The 24,592-nt window shown below is 37.0% G+C and overlaps 2 protein-coding genes across 3 annotated transcripts; one reads left to right on the forward strand and one right to left on the reverse strand.

Moving 5' to 3' along the window:
* Positions 1–1,689: 1,689 nt before the first annotated feature.
* Positions 1,690–6,683, forward strand: LOC148957485 (tRNA (adenine(58)-N(1))-methyltransferase non-catalytic subunit TRM6-like). Its single transcript, XM_089115317.1, has 2 exons — positions 1,690–2,162; positions 3,217–6,683. Exons 1-2 carry the CDS (start codon positions 1,720–1,722, stop codon positions 4,235–4,237), a joined length of 1,464 nt encoding a protein of 487 aa, XP_088971443.1. The 5' UTR covers positions 1,690–1,719; the 3' UTR covers positions 4,238–6,683.
* Positions 6,134–24,517, reverse strand: LOC148957486 (uncharacterized). Of its 2 annotated transcripts, XM_089115315.1 has the most exons (10): positions 23,768–24,515; positions 22,148–22,483; positions 20,897–21,160; positions 19,775–19,962; positions 18,281–18,460; positions 17,784–18,018; positions 10,418–10,504; positions 8,705–8,867; positions 8,021–8,149; positions 6,134–6,314 (listed from the first exon to the last, which is right to left on the reverse strand). In XM_089115315.1, the coding sequence occupies exons 1-10, from the start codon at positions 24,066–24,068 to the stop codon at positions 6,134–6,136; spliced, it is 2,064 nt and encodes a 687-aa protein (XP_088971441.1). In that variant the 5' UTR covers positions 24,069–24,515. The 2 variants fall into 2 exon arrangements, with proteins under 2 accessions (XP_088971441.1, XP_088971442.1); XM_089115316.1 differs by lacking the exon at positions 10,418–10,504 and having other exon boundaries at positions 23,768–24,517.
* Between the last annotated feature and the right edge of the window lie 75 nt (positions 24,518–24,592).

Raw genomic sequence — 24,592 nt, forward strand, 5'->3', positions numbered from 1 at the left:
AGTAACACACGAAATTCCTTTTTTATCTGAAGAAATTTTTGAATCGATTTTCCAGCCGTCTGGAGATGAAAGCAGTTCTAAAATAACACAAATATGTGACAAAACGGAAAGGTTTCCCATTTGATGATGTTAAAGGGGGGAAATTTCCGCTTTGATGATGCCCCCTCCCTTTTATAGTCAATCAATGGTAAAACGCTTATAGTTCTTCCAAGCACTGACTCTCACAGCAAACTCTTGGGAGCCATATGCCCTGTATTGTTGCGGATAGGCCCAAGGGAGATTTCATATTTGGAAAACTGGTATAAAACAAGTACAAAAATGATAAAGACAACATTAAAGAAGGTAGTTGAATCAGATGCTGAAAGCTAGAGACTGAAAATTTCTCCCTTTTTGCAGATTCTACGCCTACACTGACGAAGCATGATGGCTTGCCTTCATTTGTTATAAGAGGCAAGTGTCAGGCACTGCAGTGTTAAAAAAATGTCAGGGGAGGGCTGAAACCGAATAAAAAGTGACTTGAATTGCGGTCTATTCCTCAATTCTTTACGTTTTTTGCAAAAAGTGGGGGCTGTCCTGCTATGAGTAGGCAAAAAATTTCCATTTCTTGGGTTTTCCATGTGAGTGTTTAGCCCTGTATGGTTCGTCAAAACCAAAGGACCAGCCGAAAAAGCTATTTGTCAGATTATTCGTCCTTCTGATGTGCGTCTGGTAGTCAGTGTTCGCAAACCTTTTGGTCAAAGTACGTTTTTCAATACTCTGAGAAGTTTTGGACTTTCCCACTTTACCGTTTTATATTAAATTTTGCAGTTGATTTTGCAGTTGTATAAGCTGATTTTGAAAATGTTTACAACGAGTAGTACCGTCGTCTACCCTTAACCGATATACTATGGTCACCTTTCAAATGAGTTTTCCGTAGCGTTTTTCTATTGCCAGAAGCACTTATCATGAAGATTCTAATTTTGGGGGGTTTGGGAATTGAATGTCCATCATGAGACAAAGAAAGCTTTACAAAAGTCTACCGTTGGGAGTTTTCTTTGATAAAGCATGATGAAGGGTCAACACTTGTGCACAGAAACAGTTGGGAAATCATTTGAGGAAGAAAATAAGAGTCTCCTTTGAATCGTAGCAAATTGTTTACCTTGCCAAGACATTAACAAACTGGTGTGCTTGCTGCAATATTGGCTTAAAGTCACCAATACATCAACGAAAAACTGGAATGCTTGTTCCAATATTGGCTTAAAGCGAATTTTAGCACAAAACTTCAAGGTATGAATTTTGAAAATTGGTATTTTATGATTAAATGTAGATAGCAAATCATAAAACATGAAAAGCTAGGTTTTTGCTGGAAAACTATCTTATTTTATCTCGTGACATTGGATTCTCGTCGTCGTATTGCTTTGTTACACTCATTGCAAGATTCACAGAATCCGGCGGACAGCCTATCCTGCGGTTCTTCCTTCTTACACAAACTATCTTATGTCGTTTTCTTCGGGGTCTAGTTAGGGGGTAAAATTGTGGCTTGTGTTTTCAACCAACCAGCCTGAGTCTCACGCAAAAAAATTGAAAATAGAAAAGTGGCAAACATTAAGCCTTGATCTTTGGTTATATGAATCAATGGGTGCGCCGCTGAACACTGGTCGGTCATTGCCGCGGAGGAGTATATGTGACTGCATTGTTTCCTTGTGTTTATTCAACCTGGATGGAACTGAGGTTTTCAAGATGGAGGACAACATGCTTGAAGAAGAACATTTGATTTCCCTAAACGACGGAGTCGTTCTAAGGAAAGGTACGTCTTTGAAGTATGTTAAAGCACGGCCTGGAAAAAAAGAGCGCATGGGGAACTTTAGCTTCTATCTTGATAGCATGATTGGCAAACCGTACGGCTCAACATTTGAGGTCCAACGCAACCAACTTTTTGAAACAAATCCGCTCAATTTTGAAAACGACGAAGCAGACTTTGATAAAGATGAGCAAACTCGTGATAACAGAGAAATTCTGGATAATTCGGACTCACAGAAGCTTAGCAAGGATGACATAATGAAACTTAAGGAGGGTGGAACCGACAGCCAAGAAATTATAGAGAAGATTGTAGAAAGCAGTTCAACTTTCAAAGATAAAACCTCATATTCACAAGCCAAATATTTAAAGAAAAAGAAAAAAAAGTGAGTTTATTAATTTTTGGTTTTGATTCAGTTTCCTATTTTTCATTCTTTTTTTGTATATCTGTACCACAGTGCTGCCTGCTGCTCTGTCCCTGTTGTTATCGTTGACATTCAAGTTCAAGTTTTCATATTTAAAATTCCACTACATACAAAGGTCTTACAACAATACAACTAACAACAGCAAATACAATAGTAATTGAATACAACACAAATTATACATACTACTGAAATGGGCTTGCGTAGGAAGAGGAATTTATTTGAGGAGGAGCTCTCTCTGTAGATAGACTAATCGAGGAGAGAGCTCCCCCTGAGCAAAGAACCTTATTATTCATCGAATACCAATATTTTACTTTTCAAGAAAGGACATGACTGACATGATATTTTACTTTTCAGAAAACTGAGTGAATTTCCAAATCCTAACTTAATTGTATAGAAAGAAAGTAGAAATTAGCACACTTAAGAATTATACTGAAGGAGAAATTGATGCCTTTGTGCCCTGATTTTATTAAAAATAAAAGGACCAAACAATATCTGAAATCTTGGTGATAAATGCAACAGACTGTAAACCTATGGAACTATTATTCTTATGGTACATGGTAATATCCCTTCAAAAAATATTTCGTACCCATAGATAACTCTTTCTTCAAAAAGCAAATAGGGTGATTTTGTCAGTTTCTTGTTAGATAATTTTGAAAGGATGTTTAGGTATGGTGCTTAGTGAGCTTTGGCTCTAAGCTTCCAAGAATTGACATTGATTTGAAAAATGTTTAACAGCTGACACTCATAGGAAGGATGTGGTCAGTTATAGAAAAGGTTGCTAAAGTTGTATATTAGATTGCGTATTCAATTCAGGATCAATTGTGAATTGTTGTTGTTTCCTGAAAATAATTTTATACTTGATTGGAAAAGAAAGCTTTCTTGCTTTATCCAGCTAACATTATACATATATGATAAGCCACTCTAGAAACAAAATGCTCAAACATCCATAACATATGTTAAAGTCTGTTTTGTATGCTGCATAAAGCGTTTTGCTAAGCATGTTTTGTAATTGCAGGCACTTGGCATACTTCATAACTTACAAACCCACAGCTCGACTGTTGTCTCAGTTGTATTTCACAAAAGCAGCTTCAAAGATCCTAGAAATCAGACCTGACACACTGGCACAAATTTTAGCTTGGGCAAACATACATTTTGGGTCCAATGTTCTAGTTTCTGAAACTTGTCAAGGCATGGTCATAGGGTCAATTCTAGAGCGTATTGGAGAAGATGGTCAGATTGTGCAAGCCTACAATGGAAATTGTCCTGTGAGGATAATTCTAGACCAGTTTAGCTTCAAAGAAGAGAAAAAGACCAAGCAAATATGTGGGTTTTCTTTTGAGAGTATTGAGGAAATAAAAGATGAGCTTGATGGCAAATGCTTTCCCCAGAGTGAAAAAAAGCAACATGAGTTCAGTGCAGCAGAATCAAATGAAGAGAAAAGAAACAGCAACAACATAAGTTCAAACAGCGATAATAGCTTGTCAAATGAACTTAAGGAGTGTAATCAGAAACTTGGCAATGAAACAATAAATCCTTCTTTAGCAGAAGATTCAGTTGATAAAGATAGTGATATGGCAGATCAATGCGATACATTGTTGACACAAGATGATGAAAGTATACCTTGTAATAAGCGGTTTACCAAGGAAAATAGAATCGAAGAAGAGATTCGTGCAAAAGAGTATCTGAAAAGCAAAAATTTAGATGCACTTATCATTGCAACAAAGTTTCATCCATTGGCAATTCTTCTTGAGCTGATGGAGTTTATAAAACCATCTTCTCCCATTGTTGTCTATTGCCAATACAAGGAGCCACTGATGGAGTGTTATCGCTACTTGAGAGATGCTTCGCTAGCCATCAATGTAAATCTAACAGAAACATGGTTGCGAGAGTTACAGGTGCTACCAAATAGAACACACCCAGGCATTACAATGAGTGCCAGAAGTGGATATTTATTGAGAGCACTGAAGATACAGGGACCTGATGTTAAAGAAACTTATGACTGTGAACCAAAACAAAAAATTTTAAAACATGATTGATTTCTTTGTACCATATGTATATCATTCAATCACCAAAGGACTCTTCATTGAAGTTTCCTGAAATCACTGACATGGTTGATTTGTTTTCTAGCTTCTTAAACCCTTAAATGGGTTCTTGAACCTGACTCTATTAAGCCCCTGAATTGCTGGCCATCCTCGAATTAGCCCCCACGTTGGAAATAAAAATTATTGGTAAGCTACCACTTTTTACTAAGCATCCTCCCTGACATGCCAGTTTCTACAATTCATAATTTTAGTCTATGACAAATTCCATATTCAATGGAAAATGACAACATAGAAATAACAAAGCTTTTCACAATTTTGTTGTTGTCACTATGACTTTAAACATCTTCATTTATGGGCAACATGTTTCATTTCTCATTATGAACTAAAAAAGTGAGATTGTTTTAGTATGAACATTTTTATGTAGAAAAGGATTTAGGTCCTTCACCCTCATTTATGCCACCTCCCTCAAATGAGCAACCATCCAAACCAGGAGGCTAATTTGTGGATTAAATCCTGATATTCTTGTGTGTAATGAGTGTGTGTAACTTGTTCCTTTAAACATTAGCGTTTGTATAAAGGCAACATTGCAAAATTTCCTAACTATTATCTATCACCCAATGTATATTCCATAAATATCTAGACAGTGGAAAACTTAAGCTTAGTTTCAAAAGGAGATTATTAGATAATGAAGTTAATATCAAGATGATTATTCACAAATTTCAGTTGATTTGGAAAATATTCTGTAGGGATTTTGATGACCTTTAATGTTGCATTTAAACTTTCCAACAGTTATGGACAGTATAGATTTAAGTACAGCTTTGACAAAAGGTGTGTTCTAGAATTGTGTCTTAGAAAGCCACGTTCTATAGTAGGCAATTCTTTCTAAAGAAGGCCTGAAAAGTGATTTTTACCAGTTTTTTGCTCTGTTGACTGACCACCGATAAATAGCTTAGCAAAAATAACCAGGACTGTGGTAAGGGGGCACTCGCCTCTGTCCCTCTGGTCTGGAATGTGATCTGAGATGAAATGTAAAAAAATGAACCAAAATTAAACTGCCTCTGTGGTGCAATGTTGAAGAAATGTTAGAAGAAAAAAAAACATTTTTATTCGATGTACCTACAAATTGCAAATGGAGAATGAAAATTTCTAAATATAAATTGTCTACTGTGATTTTAATTAAAATTTAGAAATTATCCGTAAAATGCTAAATTTTTATCTAAACCGCACCCAAATAGCTCGGAGGTTCTCCATTATCAAGACTGGCTTAATAAACCTTCTGCAAGTAACAACTGTGATTTTCACTGTACAATCGGCCTTGCTTTTATCAATAAAAAGGTTGATTATACAAGTTAAACTAAAACATCCCCGTAAAATACATCATCAAGTCCGTAAATTTTTTGGTGATTTGCAAAAGGTGCAGATAAAAGACTAAAATATACAAATGGACAAAAACAACAATAAGAAAGTTAAAATCCTCTCTCCTAATTGAGCTAGTCTGTATTCTTTGGTAATGGAGGCTTGTTTCAGAAATTTAGTTTTGGCAAATTCAAACAGCTCTAATTCTGATGATTTAAGTAAAACAATATTATTTTTTTGAATAAAAATATCTGTAATCACATACCATAGTATTGATTACTTGTTATTTGAAAAACTGTGCTATACAAACCTTACGATAATTTTTCTATACACAGAAATCGCTTAGGGCATATTTGAACGGGGGACTGAACACATGAACCGCCTAGATTAGGCTAATATCAGGTAGTGAGAGAAAGATTGAAATTTTGACAATTCGTTGAAAAAGAATAAATCAGTCATTTTGTTGGGTGTTTGGAGAAAAAGTGCCACCCCAAAATGTATTTCATGAAGAATTTGATGTTGGTGTGCTGATTTCTATGTGGATGAATTTGATACAATGGATGACTTGGATTCCTTTTTGCTCAATCGTCTGACGTCATTTGGGCTAACGTATCTTTTTCTTGCAATTACTTCAAGTTCTTCTTCAGTTGCTGGAATTCCATTATCATCCTCATCATCATGAGCTACTGCTGGATTTGCGTATCCTGATTCATTCCTGAAAAATAATTCTCAATATTAAATTTCAATACAAAATTGTCGCTTCAAGGACGCACAACTCTACGAACAAGGCTGGTAACTATAGCCAAATAATAGCAAAGGGGCTCGTATCGTTTCCACGTTGTTAATGGCGCATTGTGATCCCAAAAATTGACAAGTAAATGCGTCAAAAAGCCCTACTAAAAGAGCATCTGGACACCTTGTGTTGTTTCTTGAATCACAAAATATTTTCTTTTTATGTTCCCTGAAACTCTTTTATCCAGAAAAAAGCTGTTCCATGAAAATATTTTTCAAATTGAGTCTATGATTTGTGCAACAATGTATTTGAAATCGCTGATTCACCTTTTAACTTCTGCATTATCGAGTACCTTCTGCCAAATAGTTACAGCAGAATTAAAAAAGTTAGAGAAAAATACAGTACTCCCTATAACCTTTCTACAGACCATCACGCAAAGACATCTCAGATCATAAACATGGCTACCAGTTGTGCCAAGCATAAATTTTTCATGAAGTAACCACCAGGAGCCCGACTATTTAATTAATTCCATTAATTAAGATAATCCAATTATTCATCATTTCAAGACCCGTTGTACTCGCTTATTAAGGTTAATTTATTAACTATGCGACCGCTAATGATTTTTATAAAGACGTGATATTCAATAGATATAACGTTTTGAAATTATTTAGAACGGTACTGCTAAGTGGCTTAATAGGGCGGATAATGACCCAAAGGTGATCACCCTTTAAACTAAGATAGTATAGGTGTCCAAATAATCCAGTAAGAAAAATAGTCGTGAAATCCCCCTTGGTTGGACCAATCAAGTTCCACTATCCCCTGGCTGGTGAAAGACAGATACAAATATATAGATAACGATATTGTTCATATAGGTTTTTACCTTGCCTGTTGACTCTACGCTCCCTGACAATACGCAGAGTCTGCACCAAGGCTAATAGATTTTATGCAACGTGTATACATATGTGCTTACTTGCTTCTTGCTTGTATTTATTTTTGTAACTAATTGAGGGTAACTAAGTCTAGTTTTGGACGAGGACGTGCCACATTTTGGTTCAAAATTTGGACTAATAATTTCGCATATTTCTGAAAAATATGTCCCTTAATCCCGCAAACATGATGAAAACTATACCTAAAATTTCGCAAGGCAAATACCATTTTTAAAACACAACAAAATCATCAAACAAATTTTGCATGTCCTTTTCCCCAAAATCTCAAAACTACACATATTTTATAATCTCATTTCTAACTCATATTCTATTTGTTAATGCTAAATTTCTTTCCTAGTAATTTTGCAATATTTTCCAAAATGGTGCTCATAATTCTGCATCCTTCTTTAAATGGTACCTAAAATTCTGCACATTTTCAAAAACTGATACCGATAATTCCGCACTTTTCAATAAGAAGTATCCCTAAATAATTGCACGTCCCGGTACCTCAAAACCTATTAAGGTAAGAGTGTACATTTGTTGGTGTGAAGAACAGGATGGCTCTAAGTTGCCGCCCAGAGCTTCACGCTTAATGCGATGATGAGACAACTTTGCTATGTAGGTTACTGTATTATAGCATATAACCGTATAAAATGTGTAGCAAAGACTAGCAACATTGAATCATTGTCTGCTGCACCCCACCGTTGTACATAGAAAAAACTTTTCGTTCTGTGAAGCTTGTGATTATGAAATGGATCTTACACTAGATTCACCCTTGAGGATCTTTCAGGCAGTAGCACTGTTCCACCTTCAAATTGTTCTTCTAATTCAGGATAAGCTCGTGCGTTTGATTTTGGACGATCGTACAAGTCATCTGCCACAACTGTATTCCTGTGGAATTAACAAGACACTTGAAAAGACCGTTCAAATGCAAAAACTAATGAGTAAATGAATAAAATAGCTATGCATATCACTGCACTACATCTTCAAAGTTTTTACACGGTTTTAATTCGGTAAAAGTGTTTCTAAAGGTGTTGGCAACTCTGAAATGCAATCTTGATGTCAGAAAGCTGACCCGAAACATGCAGAGTTGAACTGCGAGTTGTGTACCCTTTTTACCTTGGGAGTGTTGCCACAAGAAGGGCTAACAAGGGCATTGCTAGTAGGTGGTGCAGGGGATATAACAGTTCTTTACGATTTGGTCGATAAACTGTTAGTTTGTAATACAACAATATTGCCTATCGGCAGGAGAAATAGTACGGAAATGTTTCTCCATCTAGGCCTTCCTTGGTGAATTTTACTCTTGAAGACCCCCCCCCCCCCTTCATTTGGAAGTATAAGCTACGTTAGGCGCAGGTTCGGGAAAGATAGCTTGCCGAATATTGGAGGTACTGAACACAAACAAAAAATGTATAATGTATAATGATAGGTGAAGATTATAATAACCTTGCATTTGGTAACTCGACTGTTTTCCTAATATCGTCATTTCCATCATCAGAACTAATAGAGTGCGATTTTGGCCTGTCGTAGAGATCTTCTGCGTTAACTGATTTTCCATACAATGGGTTTGGAAATGCTCCGTTTTTTGCTCTCAGTTCTATAGTGTTGCCTAAAAATTAACAGTTGAATTTTGAAAATTTTCTCGTCATGTGCAAACAACGTACCATATAATTTACAGTAAATAAGTTTGCTGATTCAGACATCAAAATACATGTGAATTGCGAAATGAAACAAAATATCAACTTACAATGGAAGAAAAAGCAAGAGAGGTCCGGTTGCCATAAAGGATGTTGAGAGTCATTTTGGATTTTGGTTAATATTTAAGTAAAGGGTTGGTCTCAGACAATACTAGCATTACCAATAACATCTTTCGTAAGAAAAGGAAGGGGAAAAGAAAAGGAAACATTAGAGATATGTGGGAGAGAGAAAGTAGGGAAAAGGTCAAGATAGAATATACAAGGATAGGAGAATTGTGGAGAGAGAGAAGGAGTAGATAAGTATGGGAAAGGGAGACATACCAGACTGTAATTAGCAAAAGTAAGATACAATGGATGTAGCTTGATTGTAAAATGCCCAGAAATAAAAGTCTCTTTCATTCCTGTTAACAGTGTATTCACAGTTCACTATTGTTAACATTATCAAATAAACTTCTAAATATATATAGATATATATATATATAAAGATATATATAAAGAAGAAACAGACAGCGCAACATAATCTGGTACAACCCACCATACAGCAAGAATGTACAAACTAACATCGGCAGAACTTTCCTCAAGCTCATACACATATACTTCCCCAAGAATCACAAATTCCACCATATCTTCAACAAGAACAACGTGAAAGTCAGCTACAGCTGTATGGATAATATGCAAACTATCATCAACAAACACAACACGAAAATTATCAACACCAATCCCACCACTACCAACGAGAAAACATGCAATTGCCGAAAAAAAGACCAATGCCCACTAGACAACAACTGACTCTCTTCCAGCATCATCTACAACGCACATATCACTACAACCGAAGACACTGTCAGCAAAAACTACATTGGCCTAACAGAAGGAACCTTCAAACAACGATTTACACAACACAAACTCTCATTCCGCAACCGAAAAATACGCCAACAGTACCGAACTATCAAAATACATCTGGGAACTTAAAGACAAAAACAAGGATTATGACATACAATGGACCATCATCACCTCAGCCAAACCATACAACAACATTACAAAAAGGTGTGACCTATGCTTAACAGAAAAACTACACATCATCAAAGCAAATAACAACACCCTTCTAAACAAACGATCCGAATTAATCTCCAAATGCCGACACGAAAACAAGTTTTATCTCATGAACAATAGAACTCCAACTAACTAATTAACCTGTATTAAATAAAATTTCTTTTGTCTAACTTTATCACACCTTTTGTATATTTATACCGCGGAAACAGGAATATTTTTCATTATAGTCAGTCTGATGAGTGCGTAAGCACGAAACTCGGAGTAACAGAGAACATGTCTCATTTCTAGTCTATATTCTATTTTATTATAGATATATATATATATCTCTTCATCTCCTGAAGAGTGAGTTATTCACGACACAGGCTTGCAGAGATTAAACTTGTAGTTTGATTTTCTTCAACTATTCACATACCTTGCTTTTCCTTTCCTACTTGATAATTTACATACTGAGGCGATGATTGCGGGCTCTCTTTTTTCGACGGGATTCTTTTTGGTGCACCTAAATGATGTAACACGAGAACGTTAACACAGAATTCAAGATTTTTGAAAAAATATCCCTTTCCATCAAATCTTTATGATTTTTTCCCGTTCATCATTTTGATATAAATACTGTTATAACGTGACGATGCAATGAAAGAACAGAGTAAACGGAGTGGTTAGCAACGGTGCTCATAACTATACAATTACCAGAATGCATTGCGTGTGGCAACACAAGTGACGTAATAATGGGATCGGTCTGTATTAGCTGTTGTGTCCGCGGAACGTTCAGAGGTTCAGGCTCTAAATTCAATACAAAAGCAAAAATCAACGACTAAGAGGAAGGGCCAGAGAAGGGATAACGATTTTTCACTTCATTTATCTCGACTGTCCCACTCTGTTCAAATTCATCTTTCTGGCTGAAAAATTGTCAGTTTTTCACTGTTCAATGAATATTTAAAATAGATTTGGCGCCCGTTACTTTGCTTTTGTTCTCTTTTGTTCTTTTTGATCTCTTTGCATTACTGCGTTTGACACCGCAATATCATTTTAACGTACAGCTCGATAAATATGAAACAGTAATACTCAGTGGCGGATCCAGACTACCGCCATTACCGCTCGAGCGGTAGTCAGATTATTCAAAAAATTATAGAAACAAGGATCATTCTCATGTTTATCCTACTACTTTAATTAAACCATAATTAATTATTGAAAATGTTTGATCGCGCTGCAAACCAAGCCTTTCTTCCTAGGAACATGCCTGAAATTTCCACAGAGACAGAAATATGTTTTAATTCCATCGCGGGGGCCCCTTAGTTATGGTAAACAACACCTTAATCTCAGGAAAAACATTTTGGGCTTTTGGTGCATCAGCCCTTGTCTTGCCTGAGCAATGACGCAATTTTATGGTCGGTGTTTGATTCCAGGGAAAAAACTGCCTCAGTTTTTTACCCCGATAATCAGACTGATACACCTGTCACACAATCGAATGACTGTGTGAGAAGAAGTGAGACAGGAGAAGGCAGAAGGAAGTATGTAACGGGATATAAGCAGGAGGAGAAGTGAGTAAAAGGGGACAGGGATGGGAGGGGAAAACGCGTACAAACAACGCGTGAGTCTTGCTGCAAAATATGACATGACCCTAGCTGCATCGCTGTACTTAAACAAATATGCCAGGAAAAGACCACCAAGAAAATACCACAAGGTGATTAGCAAATAGCTAAGGTAACATGATATCCACAGCCTACTAAGGATATACGTGTGGGACCACCCGATTCTAGAAAAGGGGAATCTGCGCACTTTCCCCGCGGGTATTAACTCGAATTAAACGATTAATTCCCATTTAATTCCATCGCGGGGGCCCCTTAGTTATGGTAAACAACACCTTAATCTCAGGAAAAACATTTTGGGCTTTTGGTGCATCAGCCCTTGTCTTGCCTGAGCAATGACGCAATTTTATGGTCGGTGTTTGATTCCAGGGAAAAAACTGCCTCAGTTTTTTACCCCGCCACAAAAAACATGACAATGTTTACACCCATCAAACACTGACTTAGAAAACCTGTAACTGAAGGAGACTCTTGCCCTAACCTTACTAAGGGAGGAAGTTATTGGTGAAGAGAAGCGGGGAGAGAAAGCAAGAGAAAAGAATGTTTGCCAACAACAGCAAACGCTTTTTTTTTGTATGTTTGCCCACGACAGCAAACGCTTTTCGTTGTATGTTTGCCAACAACAGCAAACGCTTTTCGTTGTATGTTTGCTAACAATAGCAAACGCTTTATTTTGTATGTTTGCCCACGACAGCAAACGCTTTTCGTTGTATGTTTGCCAACAACAGCAAACGCTTTTTTTTTTTTTTTTTGTATGTTTGCCCACGACAGCAAACGCTTTTCGTTGTATGTTTGCCAACATTGTGTGTTTGCCAACAACAGCAAACGCTTTTTTTTGTATGTTTGCCCACGACAGCAAACGCTTTTCGTTGTATGTTTGCCAACAACAGCAAACGCTTTTTTTTTGTATGTTTGCCAACAACAGCAAACGCTTTTCTGCCACACGTTTGCCAACAACAGCAAACGCTTTTCATTGCATGTTTGCCAATAACAGCAAACCCTTTTCTTCTGCATGTTTGCCAATAACAGCAAACCCTTTTCTTCTGCATGTTTGCCAACAACAGCAAACGCTTTTTTTTTTCTTTTTATTTTGCATGTATGCCAACAACTGCAAACGCTTAATATTGTTTTTTTTTCTTGTACTTATAAATTTGCATTCTGCCAACAACGGCAAATGTTTTGTTTTACTTACATGCTTCCCAACAACTGAAAACGCTTGATGATTTTTTTATTTTTATTTTATTTATATATATATTTGCATGTTTGCCAACAACAGCAAAACCCTTTTCTTCCGCATGTTTGCCAACAACAGCACAACGCTTTCCTTTGCCTGTTTGCCAACGACATCAAACGTTCTGTTTTATTTTTCATACTTGCCAACGACAGCAAACGTTTTGTCTTTATTTTACATGTTTGCCATCAACTGCAAACTCTTAATATTTGTTTGTTTGTTTGTTTGTACTTATAAATTTGCATTCTGCCAACAACAGCAAATTTTTTCTTTTATTTACATGCTTCCTAACAACTGAAAACGCTTAATGGTTTTTCTTTTCTTTTATATATATATTTGCATGTTTGCCAAACAACAGCAAACGTTTTGTTTTGTTTTGCATGCTTGCCAACAACAGTAAACATTTTGTTTGTTTGTTTTTTGTTCACCTTGCATGTTTGCCACCAAGAGTAAAGGCATAACTAGACGTGTTATGGTGACAACAGCAGACGCTTTTCTATGTATGTATACGTATGTATAGCCCTGGCAAACTATCTCCATATTCTATTTGAATATATAAACCATAGCAAGAAAACATTTTGTATTTACTATGTGAATTTCCATAAACGCAGCACACTATCTCCATATTTCATGTGAATTTATGAACCATGGCAAGGAAGATTTTGCATTTGCCATTTGAGTTTGCATAAACACAGCAAACTGCCACTATATTTACCATTGCAGTTTGCATGACAGAACAATTGACATGTTTGCATTTAGCAAGAAACATCACCACAGTAAGCTATCTAGGTATTTACCGATTTATATTGCAAACATTGGTTCTGCAGATTCAGCTTATATGTTTTAGATTCTGCAGATTTGTTGCAAAGCCACAGTAAACTTTTCTACATTTACCAAGCAAAGTGTGCCTAATGTTAGTAAATTCATTGTAAAATGTAAAATAGATTTGCATAACTACAGCAAATCAATTCTATATATATAAATATTGAGCAAGTTTAGTATTAACAATATAGCATGTTTTACATTGAACCAAGAAGTTCGCTCTCAACAAAAAGGCTTGCCTAAAGTAGCAAAATACAGATTGCTCAAACCAATCAAATTTGCACCAGAACAAAAGGGGGCACACAATGCATTCATAAATAGGCAAAAACAAAAAACATTTTATGCATTTGCCCATCATGATTGATGAAAACAGAGAGCAAAGTTGCCAGCGCATTTTTTCTAAATTGTTTAGCTCTGCTGCTATACAAATTACATCAAAATACCTGTATTACATACAATAAGTTTTGTTGTTGTTGTTGTTGTTGTTGTTGTTGTTGTTGTTGAAAATATAGCGTGTAGTTAGTTGGAAGTTTGTTGCCATGGTGACTAGTGGCACTTATAATAATGTAACAAGATATCTTCAAAATGCAACAAAAGCTACTATATTTCAGCATACGGAAGCATACGGATTAAAAAGCAAAGTGCAGATAAATAACCACGTGCCTCAGATTCACTCTAAGTGTTCCTGCACATTCTTGCAAAAATCCTTAAAAATCTTTTTAATTATTGTAACCAAAAAGGACGTTCAATGAAACCGAAACTGAAGGGCATGGCCGCAGCAATTTTCTGAACGGGGTCTTGTTTTGTCAATAACCACTGGGCACAAGCCGGCTAAAGACGGCCCTGCTTTTTGGTATCATCTTGCTGTAGGCAATAGTTTCATTTTGTTAGGAAAAGTAATCAAAGGAATAGACCAATTGGGGTTATCTAAAAACAGTAAACTGGCAATCAAGATGTTCCAAGGGGCATTGCCGAGGCCCAGCGTTAAAAATGTTATTATGTAACTCGAGCGAAGTTTTGGTGCCAGACTGAGGTGAACACTACCGTGAGGGCCCACTTAACCACAGCCAAGCAAGCAATGTGACATTACCAAAACCATGAAAACAATCCTTAGTCAATTTATTGGTTCATTTGATTATTGATTTTTTGTTGAAACAAGATCAAACTGATATTCGAACTTTACAGGTGTGTTTGCGAAACTAAAGTATGAAGGTTAGGACACTGGGAGCAATATTGGGCTCGCTAAGCGTTTACTATGACCATACTGGCAGGTTTGTTAAACCACAGTATGACTGCTTTAAACGGAGGGCGGCAGTGTGATGCAGCCAAAGCAAGGACCTGCTGAATGGTGTGCAATGCCGATGGGTGTCACTTAATTGGATCTCGATACTTTTAAAAGGCTAAAAAAACTGATCCTAGATGGACCATGTAACGTGTCCAGAAACTTTTGCTGGCATGACTGTACAATCTAATGCTGGTGTTAATTTCCTCCACGTAAATATAAAATAACGGGGCAGTTTGCCACACACCCCTTACGCCAACAATGACAACACAAAGATACTTTTTGCAATTGAGGGGATTTTAGAGACAGCGTTTGTTAAATCCCAGATGAATGGAACCAAGGAGCCTGCGCCAGGAGAGCAGCTAGGGCAGTTGCCCCTGACCTCGCGAAATTGAGCATTTTTCTTCGTTTGACTATTGTACGGGCTATTGTTTTGCCCTTTTTGCTCTACGCTTTGCCCCCGTTGCCATCTCTGAGTACAGGCATCCCTGCCTTGGACAAGAACATGACAGGGTAAATTAGTTGAAAGAATAAGAACAAATAACAACAAGCAGGTATTCGTGGTGGATGCGTTTGATTGGGCGGCCTGGCATGTGGCTTTACCGAGAGGCAGCACTGTGGTCTTTGAATACTGCCCCCTAATTTGTCGTATTTATGGTGGAGATATGAGGCTCCAGGGTTGGTAAAACGGCAGGAAATAGTAGATCGAAAAATTAAAAACAAATAACCTACAAACCATGCTACAGCCAATGTAGAAAAAAAAAAAAATGCTGGTACAACCTTTTCTCTGGAGCACGTGATAGAATCGAGATGCAGGGTAACTGAAACTGTAATAGCAGTAGACAGCAGCCACTGAGCGCTTGACCTGAACTGCTATAACTTTCGATAACTCTGCCAAGACCTAACAACCAGTACCTGCAACTTTCCAACCATGCTATGACAACAGAAAGCAACGGTCGAAATCATGACCATGATCAGCGTCCGGCCATTTGACGGTAGGACTATGTCCTTTATTAGCGGGTTTTAAATAAGTTACACTTTCGCAGAATAGTTCACTTCTCTACAGAGAAAACGCGTACAAACAACGCGTGAGTCTTGCTGCAAAATATGACATGACCCTAGCTGCATCGCTGTACTTAAACAAATATGCCAGGAAAAGACCACCAAGAAAATACCACAAGGTGATTAGCAAATAGCTAAGGTAACATGATATCCACAGCCTACTAAGGATATACGTGTGGGACCACCCGATTCTAGAAAAGGGGAATCTGCGCACTTTCCCCGCGGGTATTAACTCGAATTAAACGATTAATTCCCATTTAATCCATATCGCTATGGAAATTGCGTGCCAATTGCCGAGCCACATGTTTGCAAATAGAAGGCTAGCATGGGGGGATGATGAAATCATGGCTTGCTAGTCGGTGTAGAGCGGATTCGAGCTGCACTGAGCGGTAGTCAGCTTGCCTAGACCAATCAAATCGTCAGAAATCACTGCCAACCTGGGGGGATGCATACAAATTTTGTTGACAACCAATGAACAACCGAGTTGACTACCGCTCAGATGGGGGGTTGAAGTAGTACTGCCGCTCAACGCGGCTCAAACGTTACAGAAAGATGGGGGGATGCCTACATATTCTGCAAGTGGGCAAACTGTAACTTCAAAGCCGATGTGACCCATTATTCTGTACAATACACAACTATTCGTAGGAATATATTTTAAAAGAATATTAAATTAAAAGTCAGGCCCACAATATTCGCCAAAAGTATGATTCTTTGTTTAACAAAAGTTGCTCTCAATAATTGCAAATTTTATCTAGCGTTTTAAACTTAGTAATTTTCAACAGGTCTGATTTTCATAAGTAATTGTCCGACTAAATGCGAGTTTTAGGCGTCACTTCGAAATTCTGCCAAATTGTTCTTTTTTCCTAATTCGATGGTGTTCCTCGTCTAAATGCCGTAAATTTTTTTAGAATATCCATCCTCAGAATATTGAATAAGATTATTTATTTCTTCTCAAGCTTGTTGTAAGGATATATGAAATTTCAGTAAAGCACCGCTTGTCTCTTGAAAATGGTCTACATAAGAAATTATAGAAAGCAATAATCATTTTAGAAAACCGGGTGTGACCAAGAAATGGGTGTGGTCTAAAGGGTGTGGTCAACCCTCTATCTCATTTCGGCGGTAGTCAGATTTTTGGCTGGATCCGCCACTGATACTGTATTATAAAAGTGAACTATGAGTAAAAGCAATAAGCTATTTCCTTTACACACAATAAGCAAAAAACCGTGAAAATGAACAACTCAAAGATAACAAGGCAAACTCTTGCATCAAAACTCGGCCTATTATTTACACCAAAGAAGCGAATTGGATAGCCACATGGCCTCACCTGGCCTCGCCAGAGCTTATTCGAATTAAATATAGCCTCTTTGTGTTGTGTTTGAGGTACAAAAACAGCATTAAAGCAATAGAGAATACAGCTACGATTCAACTATGCTCATTATCTCCTATTTCATAAACCTGATCGGTTTGAACAGAATGTCTTAGATTTCACTGCAAGCCACATAGCCACCATATCCCTTTCAAAAACTTTAATTTCTTTTTGTTCTAGTAGTCGCTTATTCGAAAGTCTACCTTGAACTGGAAGTCCCACAACAATACTCATCCAAACGCGAACATATCCGCGTGACGTCAGATTCAAGTAGTCCTTTCTTTACATGTAATTGTCACAAGTTAGTCACAGCGTTTTGTTTTCGGGGTATAGTACCCAGGAGTAGGGTATAGTAATTATTTCGTGTAGTGTTTCTTGCATACTGTAATTGCAACTATTTATGAAAATACATAATAGAACAAAATTTATCACCTTCAGTGCTTGGCTCAGGTTGAAGTTCTCGTGATGGAGGAACTGAGTACGTTGGTACTGGATCTTTCTTTGGCTTCTTAGGGACATGTTCTTGAGCGTATTCGTAATCGCCTTTAAGCCGTTTCAAAATCTCCTCAAAGTTCAATCGCTTTTCAGGGTCTTTGAACCAGCATTTTGTCATTACTTTATCGTAGATCTCGTTTGGACAGATATCTGGCTTGGGTAATACAACACCCTGAAAGAGATGTGGTAGTTTCGAATGGCTAAAATTAAAGTTATAATTCGTTTGCATTGATGCTAGAAACAATTTTTTGCGACATGACAATTAAAAAAATAGATTCTCAAAGGCAATAGCAAATTTGCTATTCTTTATCAGATTATACGGTCAAAAAAATTGAAAGAGAGTTGAAGAATAAAATGAATTTATTAGCATCAAAGGTAGCTTTTGACCATTGAAGTCAGATATCTGTGATACCATACATTTTCGCTGAATATACCTTTTTAATAAACTTAACGACTTCATCATTCGAGTAACCATAAAATGGTTGTAGGGCGTAAGTGAATATTTCCCATAGCAAGATGCCGTATGAGTAGACATCGGATTCCACCGTGAATTTTCCATAAAGAAGAGCTTCCGGTGGCATCCAGCGAATGGGTAGCATGGCAGCACCACCAACCTTCAAAGGGAGACATCGTTATATAAGATTTTTAACGCAAATGCAGATAGGTTTCTCTACTGTACTATCAAGTTATTAACTGTACGGGGGTCGGGGGGGGGGGGATAGTAAACTCCAATTTTCAGAAATTTTGCATACCTATTTCCATTTATTGACACCCCCCTAATTATGTATTTCATGCAAAAATCCTATTTAAACCCCCCTCAATTAAAACATAATTTCGGAAAGTCTAAGCATTTCAATCTATTATGACCCCCACCCCATTTAGGATTTTTTAAAAAAATGCAAACTCCCCTTCCTTAATAGACTATTACAATTAGGAACTTGAGAGTAGATAGAAATTACAAACACGAAAGTCCAATTCCCAATCCAGATTTTCAACGTAAATATAGGCAAAGTTTCTCTACTGGGGACAAGAATCACACACACGAACGTGTCACAACTAATTCGGAAAGTGATTCGAGGATCTTATCAGATCGTTCCTTTTCTGACCTGCTAACCAGTTTCTTTTCATCTACGGATTCATTCATATCGGAAGGCAAGTTATATCACATGTTAATTCAGTTTAAAAAAATGAGCAAAGATGAAACTCTACTTTTTGTTCTCTTCTACCTATAGATCTCCAACAATGATCTATTTTCAATCCTGTGGTTTGAAAATTTCTTTGGTTTAAGCCTTGGTAGTGCACCTTTCATACTTAAACTTTTCCTATTCATTGTACTGGGCTCGGCTTAAGCCCAGTAAGATTTAGACTTTACATCGCCACTATTTGCCCTAGATATGTAAATACCACATTCTTAATCTTAAAGTCATTCAACTTACTTAGAAAAACTTAAAATGCTTGCACATCATATAGAACAAGAGTGCATCACTGTGGAATAGTTCTGAACAATCATACCAAATAAATGGGTTTAGTAGAAGAGCGTTAGAGGCCTAAATTTGTTTTTATTCTAGGTAGTAAGACCATGTGACTATATTCAAATTAACGATATTCGAAGTATGCATATTTCTATGTACAAGGCAGATGGGCCATAAAGCTGCAGCCACGGAGCAACAAGCATTCCTTTTGATGAATTGCTGCTACCATTTCTCCGTGGTATTTTGCAAAGAAAGAGCCCAGCACAAGAAGTTTTTTTGTTCAGACAATCTCAATTTAGCAATGTTATTCCAACACATGCTAGAAAAAGCAAGTGAGCCCATTGGTTTTATTTCAGAAGTTATCTTTTATATTACAAAGATCACAACACATGTATAAGTGGGGTATATTTTGCTTGGTTCAAGAACACTAAAGACGAAAATTTCCAAAAGATTTACCCTGTAATAATCAGATTCATAAACATCACGTGACATTCCAAAATCCGCAATTTTGACTACAGATTCTTCTCCAACCAGGCAATTTCTCGTCGCTAAATCCCTGTGAACGAATCTTTTTTCACTTAAATACTGCATACCAGAGGCAATTTGGGCGGCCATGTTTACCAAGTTATCCGTAGACAACGAAACTAGAATGAAGTAAAGTAAGCAGATAGAAATTATACAAACGGAAACAGAAGTTAGAGAACAAAACATGCGATAGGCCTACGGGGTTACCCATATTTATTTAAGATAGAAGTGCTCAGGCTGGAGCACAAACCATCAATCCAAAAAAGGATTTCTAGCACAAAAATAGGCCAAAAAAATAATTTTCTCGCCTTGCACAGGGCAGTTTGCAGTTTCTCTATCCTTAAAATGTTTCTCTTATTCAAAACCCCAAGAAATAATTCAGAATTTTATGAACCCGAAAAAGTTATTGTACAAAAAACTTTTGCTCGAATTCTAGATCCAAAAAGAAACCTGAGCACCACTATCCTAAAATATATGACTACTCCCTGGGGTATAGGTAATTCTCGCCTTAAATTCTGATGCAAGATTTGAGGAATCTTTAAATAAAGACAAATATCAAAACCACAGTGGGAGAGCAAACTATTTTTCTGTCCATTTCGCATGCCTAAAGAGTTTTGTGCCATGCGACTTGTTGCATGCTAAGCAATTTAGTAACGGATTATGATAAAAATCAAGTATACATAAACATATTTGCAAAGCCTGGTTTCTATAAAAACCAATTCAAATAGTTAAATTCCACAGATTATGAAAAAATCTACTCCATCTTGGGTTAATATAGCAAGGGGTAAAATTATCAATTACTTGCAGTTGCAATTCCAACCAGAATGAGAATTCGTGTGTAGCACATTGTGTCAAATATTTGCCGAACAGGAATCTAGCAAAAAACCTCCCCCCCCCCACACCCATTAAACAGGTCTCCAGATCGAAAAAAATTCTCTCCAGCCACGCAAAGTTGTAAAGTTAAAAAGCCTTTTATATCGATTCATGGATTATTGTGGGTTACTCTAATTAAAAAGGATAGCAAAAATAAACAGTGCATGATATCAAGCTTACCTTTCTCAGTTTCTTCTGTGTTTTCCGGATCATTTTTTCTCAAATACGTATTGAGGTCGCCATTAACCATATATTCAAAAACCATGCAAAATGGTTCTTCCTCTGTAGACACGGCAAGCAGCTTAAGGATATTTTGGTGATAAAGAACGGTCATCAGTGTTACTTCCTGGATGAAGGAGTCCTTTGTCTCGGCTGACGATCCTTCCTTCAGCATTTTAACAGCCACGCTGATCTCTTCGGCGTCTTGGCCCAATTTGAAACGCCCTGTAAATAACGGTGACACGTCAGTATGAAGGGACATTTGAAACTAGATTGAGATGACCCACCCAACTTTTATAGGAGTTTTGTTTCAAAGATGCATCAACGTAAAATGAAGAGGCAGCGTAAGAAAAGGAAGGATACATTAATTTGCAGCACTATATAACCAACAGACAGTAAACTTCAGTAATTTGCCACTTGCATGTTAATGATAGACAATGCAAGGAATCCAAGGAAGCTGTCACTAAGAGACTAACAGAAATGACTTAAAAGTACTGAGGAACTGAAGTTTTTTGCTGTACCAATGTGTATGTTCTTTGCTGTACCAAAGTTATATATTCATTGATATTTGCTGTACGAAACATGTCAATGAATATATAACTACACACGTGTTTGAGTGGACATTGGACATTTTATAACCCATTTTCGAGTTGCCATTAGTCACACCAATTCATTTACTAAACATCACGCATAAACTGCTTTCTATAAATTTAGGTACATTATTGTCATTGAAAGCATAGGGTGAAAATCGATGTCTGATATAGATTTATGAGGAAAAAATCCTTTAAAATGTCAGTTTGAATATCTTCTGCAAGATTTTCATAAGTTGAGGTGAAGTTTCATTGGCGATTCCGTGACCACTGGTCCAAATTCCGACCAGAGGAGAATCACCAGGATGACGTCATTTCAAACGAACCGAGATATACATGAAACTAATCAGCGTCGCCTTAGCTCATCAGACAATGTTGACCTGGATATATAGTTCTAGAATACGTATAACGTATGACTATCAATAGGATTACGGATTGAAATTTCCTGGAAACTTTATGATGGGTAGTTAACTATTGTGGATAAATCATAGTCATAACTTGAAACGTGACAGATGAAAATTTGGGGTGGACGATTTGCAAAAGAATTGAATACAGAAAAAAATTGATAACTACAATGACGTTTGCGTTGGACTTTATAGAAGACTTTATAATTCTTCCAAACCTTGGAAAACTTTCCCAAACTGTCCTTGGCCAAGATCTTTCACATACTCTACTCTGTCTAAACGACACTGTGGAGGCTTGTGTTCTGGGTTTATACGTGACAGGGCTTCCATCAACGGATTCGGCATTGAATCTTGACGTATGCGATCTCTGACTGTTGTGAAACCTGTGAACAATTCCATATCCTTTTCTAATTCCTGTCGTTTGTAGTCTTGCCTTTTATTCCACCTCCATCTCAAGAATATAAATAAAAGCAGCGCCAGAAAAGCAGCGGCAGCACAGGCAGCAATGATTATAATGTTTTGCTTTGAAATGGACACAGAATCTGATTTGGTGTCTTTGAAATAAAAATACGTATCATTATTAACGATAGACCTGAGAATTAAAGTAAAATGATTCAAAGAAAAACAATTGCATAGCTGGCTTAAGCAAAGTTTGCTAGAAACAAAGAATGCTGATTAATTATATCGAACATACAGTATTAGGCAAAATCAAAATCAAAAATCAATGACACGAATAAACATTGAAATCTAGGGAAAGAAGTTACATCCCGTTATAACGTACTCGGTTATTACGTACTTTCGGATATAACGTACTGGTGTGCTTGGTCCCGGCAAAAGGTGTGCTTGGTTTTAGTAAATTTTTACTTACCCTCGTTACAACGTACTTCGGATATAACGTACTTAATACACTGGTCCCTTAAAATACGTTATAACCGAATTATACTTAAAATTTATTAGTTTGCATAAGAAACATTTGCCCAGGTAAATCTTCATATTGGCATCTTAGCAGGGAGTTCCACAGTATTTGCAAAAGCAACTTCTGAAATGGCCCAAAAAGACAAGTTTTTTCAGCAATAACGAAGGCACGATTGAGATATTCAATGAGAGCTTTAAAAGTGAAATGACATATACTGCAGTGTGAAAGATTTGTATCACCAGGAAAATTTGGTACACATAGAATTCATCAGTTTTCTTGATGGCTGTTCATTTAAAGAGGTGCAAAGATTTGGGAACACATTCTTGTGGATACAGAGAAAAATGTTTTGACAGTATAGCATTCGGTATCAAAACTTGTCTGGGCATCTACCACTTTGCTTTTAATCAAAAGCAGCTGTCAATGTTTAGTGTAAACAGTTCATCTACCATCATTGCAGATACAATTTTGGGTGATGTTTGGTCAAGGTCAAACATTTGGCCCAACAGTTCATCGTTCTCCAGTTCTTCGTTCTTTGTTTACTTTCAGCTGTTTGGGGCCAACAATAAAAAACACGCGCAAATGAGTCGATACCTGCACGGGCTCAAATGCTAGGTGTAAAGTAAAGTGAAATGTCAGGTCGTTGCACAGTTGGCACAAATCATTTTAAATGCACACCAAAAGTCAGATCAAATGTCAGATCATCTGTCAGATAATCGTGTGATTCAAACTGGCCAGGCAATGTATGATTGCTCGTATCAAATGGAGAGCACAGGGGGGAATAGAAGTCAAGAGAAGTCAAGATTATGGAAGCTATCATAGCTGTAGACCTTTTAGAGAACAACGAGACATAGCTAAGTTAACTTAAGTTGTAGTTAACTCAACGTTAAGGTTGAATGTCACCAAATAGAAGAATGTGACTTACCTGGTGTGAATTGTGCATAATTCAAAATGAATCCAGAGGCCTGTTTGTTTGCATCAGTAACAAATTGGATTAACACCTCATTGTTACTTATCGTAATAGCTGGTGGAAGATCTTTGCCACATAGACGGCTAACTTGAGACGATTTCAAATAAGGTCCGTTTCTTATGATGACGTAATCTTTCATGCAGTCTTTGCTGGCTTCAATATCAAACTTCGTGAAAGTCAGCTTTACGTGGAAAGAGATCTGCACATTTATTTTCCAAGTACAATTGTGATTTGGCAAGTACTTTCCTTGTGACATCGAGTGACGTATAACTCCAGAGGTAGATGACAATGTATTGGAGCATGCTGAAAGAGAAATGAGATATAAAGCATAAAAAACCTCGAGTATTCATGTTTAAATCAGTAGCTTGATACTCGTTAAGCCTGAAGACACGTCCAAATTTGCCTTTAAGAACAGATCGATCTTTCCATCCATTTACAAGGCTGCAACGCTGCTATATACTGCCCCAGTCAGTGTTGCAAAGGACGAAAGAACCTTCAGTGAAACGAAAATTATCTAGAATTGCCTTCGATCAACAATGACTGGTGAGAGACTCGAAGACCTGATTGTCCTTGCAACGGAGAAGGACTTGACTGATGCAATCGATTTAGAAATGACAGTGAAAGATTGGAGCAAGAGAGAGAATAGAAAATTAAAGTTAAAACTAACAGGACAGAAATTATAGCCATCTCTAGCATTGTTCTGTTATTTATGCTTGGACCACAAAGTTCGTTTGTTCTTCTAATAGGTTCTGTTTTCAGCAAATTTGTAAGTTTTGTTCT

Source organism: Rhopilema esculentum, unplaced genomic scaffold (genome assembly GCF_057945365.1).
Source record: "Rhopilema esculentum isolate cy_ngs unplaced genomic scaffold, ASM5794536v1 HiC_scaffold_24, whole genome shotgun sequence".
Taxonomy (NCBI): Eukaryota; Metazoa; Cnidaria; class Scyphozoa; order Rhizostomeae; family Rhizostomatidae; genus Rhopilema; species Rhopilema esculentum.

Bases quoted from the DNA above. Each gene is read 5' to 3' on its own strand.
- LOC148957485 (XM_089115317.1), top strand. From the start codon at position 1,720: ATGGAGGACAACATGCTTGAAGAAGAACATTTGATTTCCCTAAACGAC. The intron at 2,163-3,216 runs GTGAGTTTATTA...TTGTAATTGCAG, and splicing joins TTAAAGAAAAAGAAAAAAAA to GCACTTGGCATACTTCATAA.
- LOC148957486 (XM_089115315.1), bottom strand. From the start codon at position 24,068: ATGTCACAAGGAAAGTACTTGCCAAATCACAATTGTACTTGGAAAATA. The intron at 19,963-20,896 runs GTAAGCTTGATA...ACTTCATTCTAG, and splicing joins CACAGAAGAAACTGAGAAAG to TTTCGTTGTCTACGGATAAC. The intron at 8,150-8,704 runs GTTATTATAATC...TTAATTCCACAG, and splicing joins GTCGAGTTACCAAATGCAAG to GAATACAGTTGTGGCAGATG.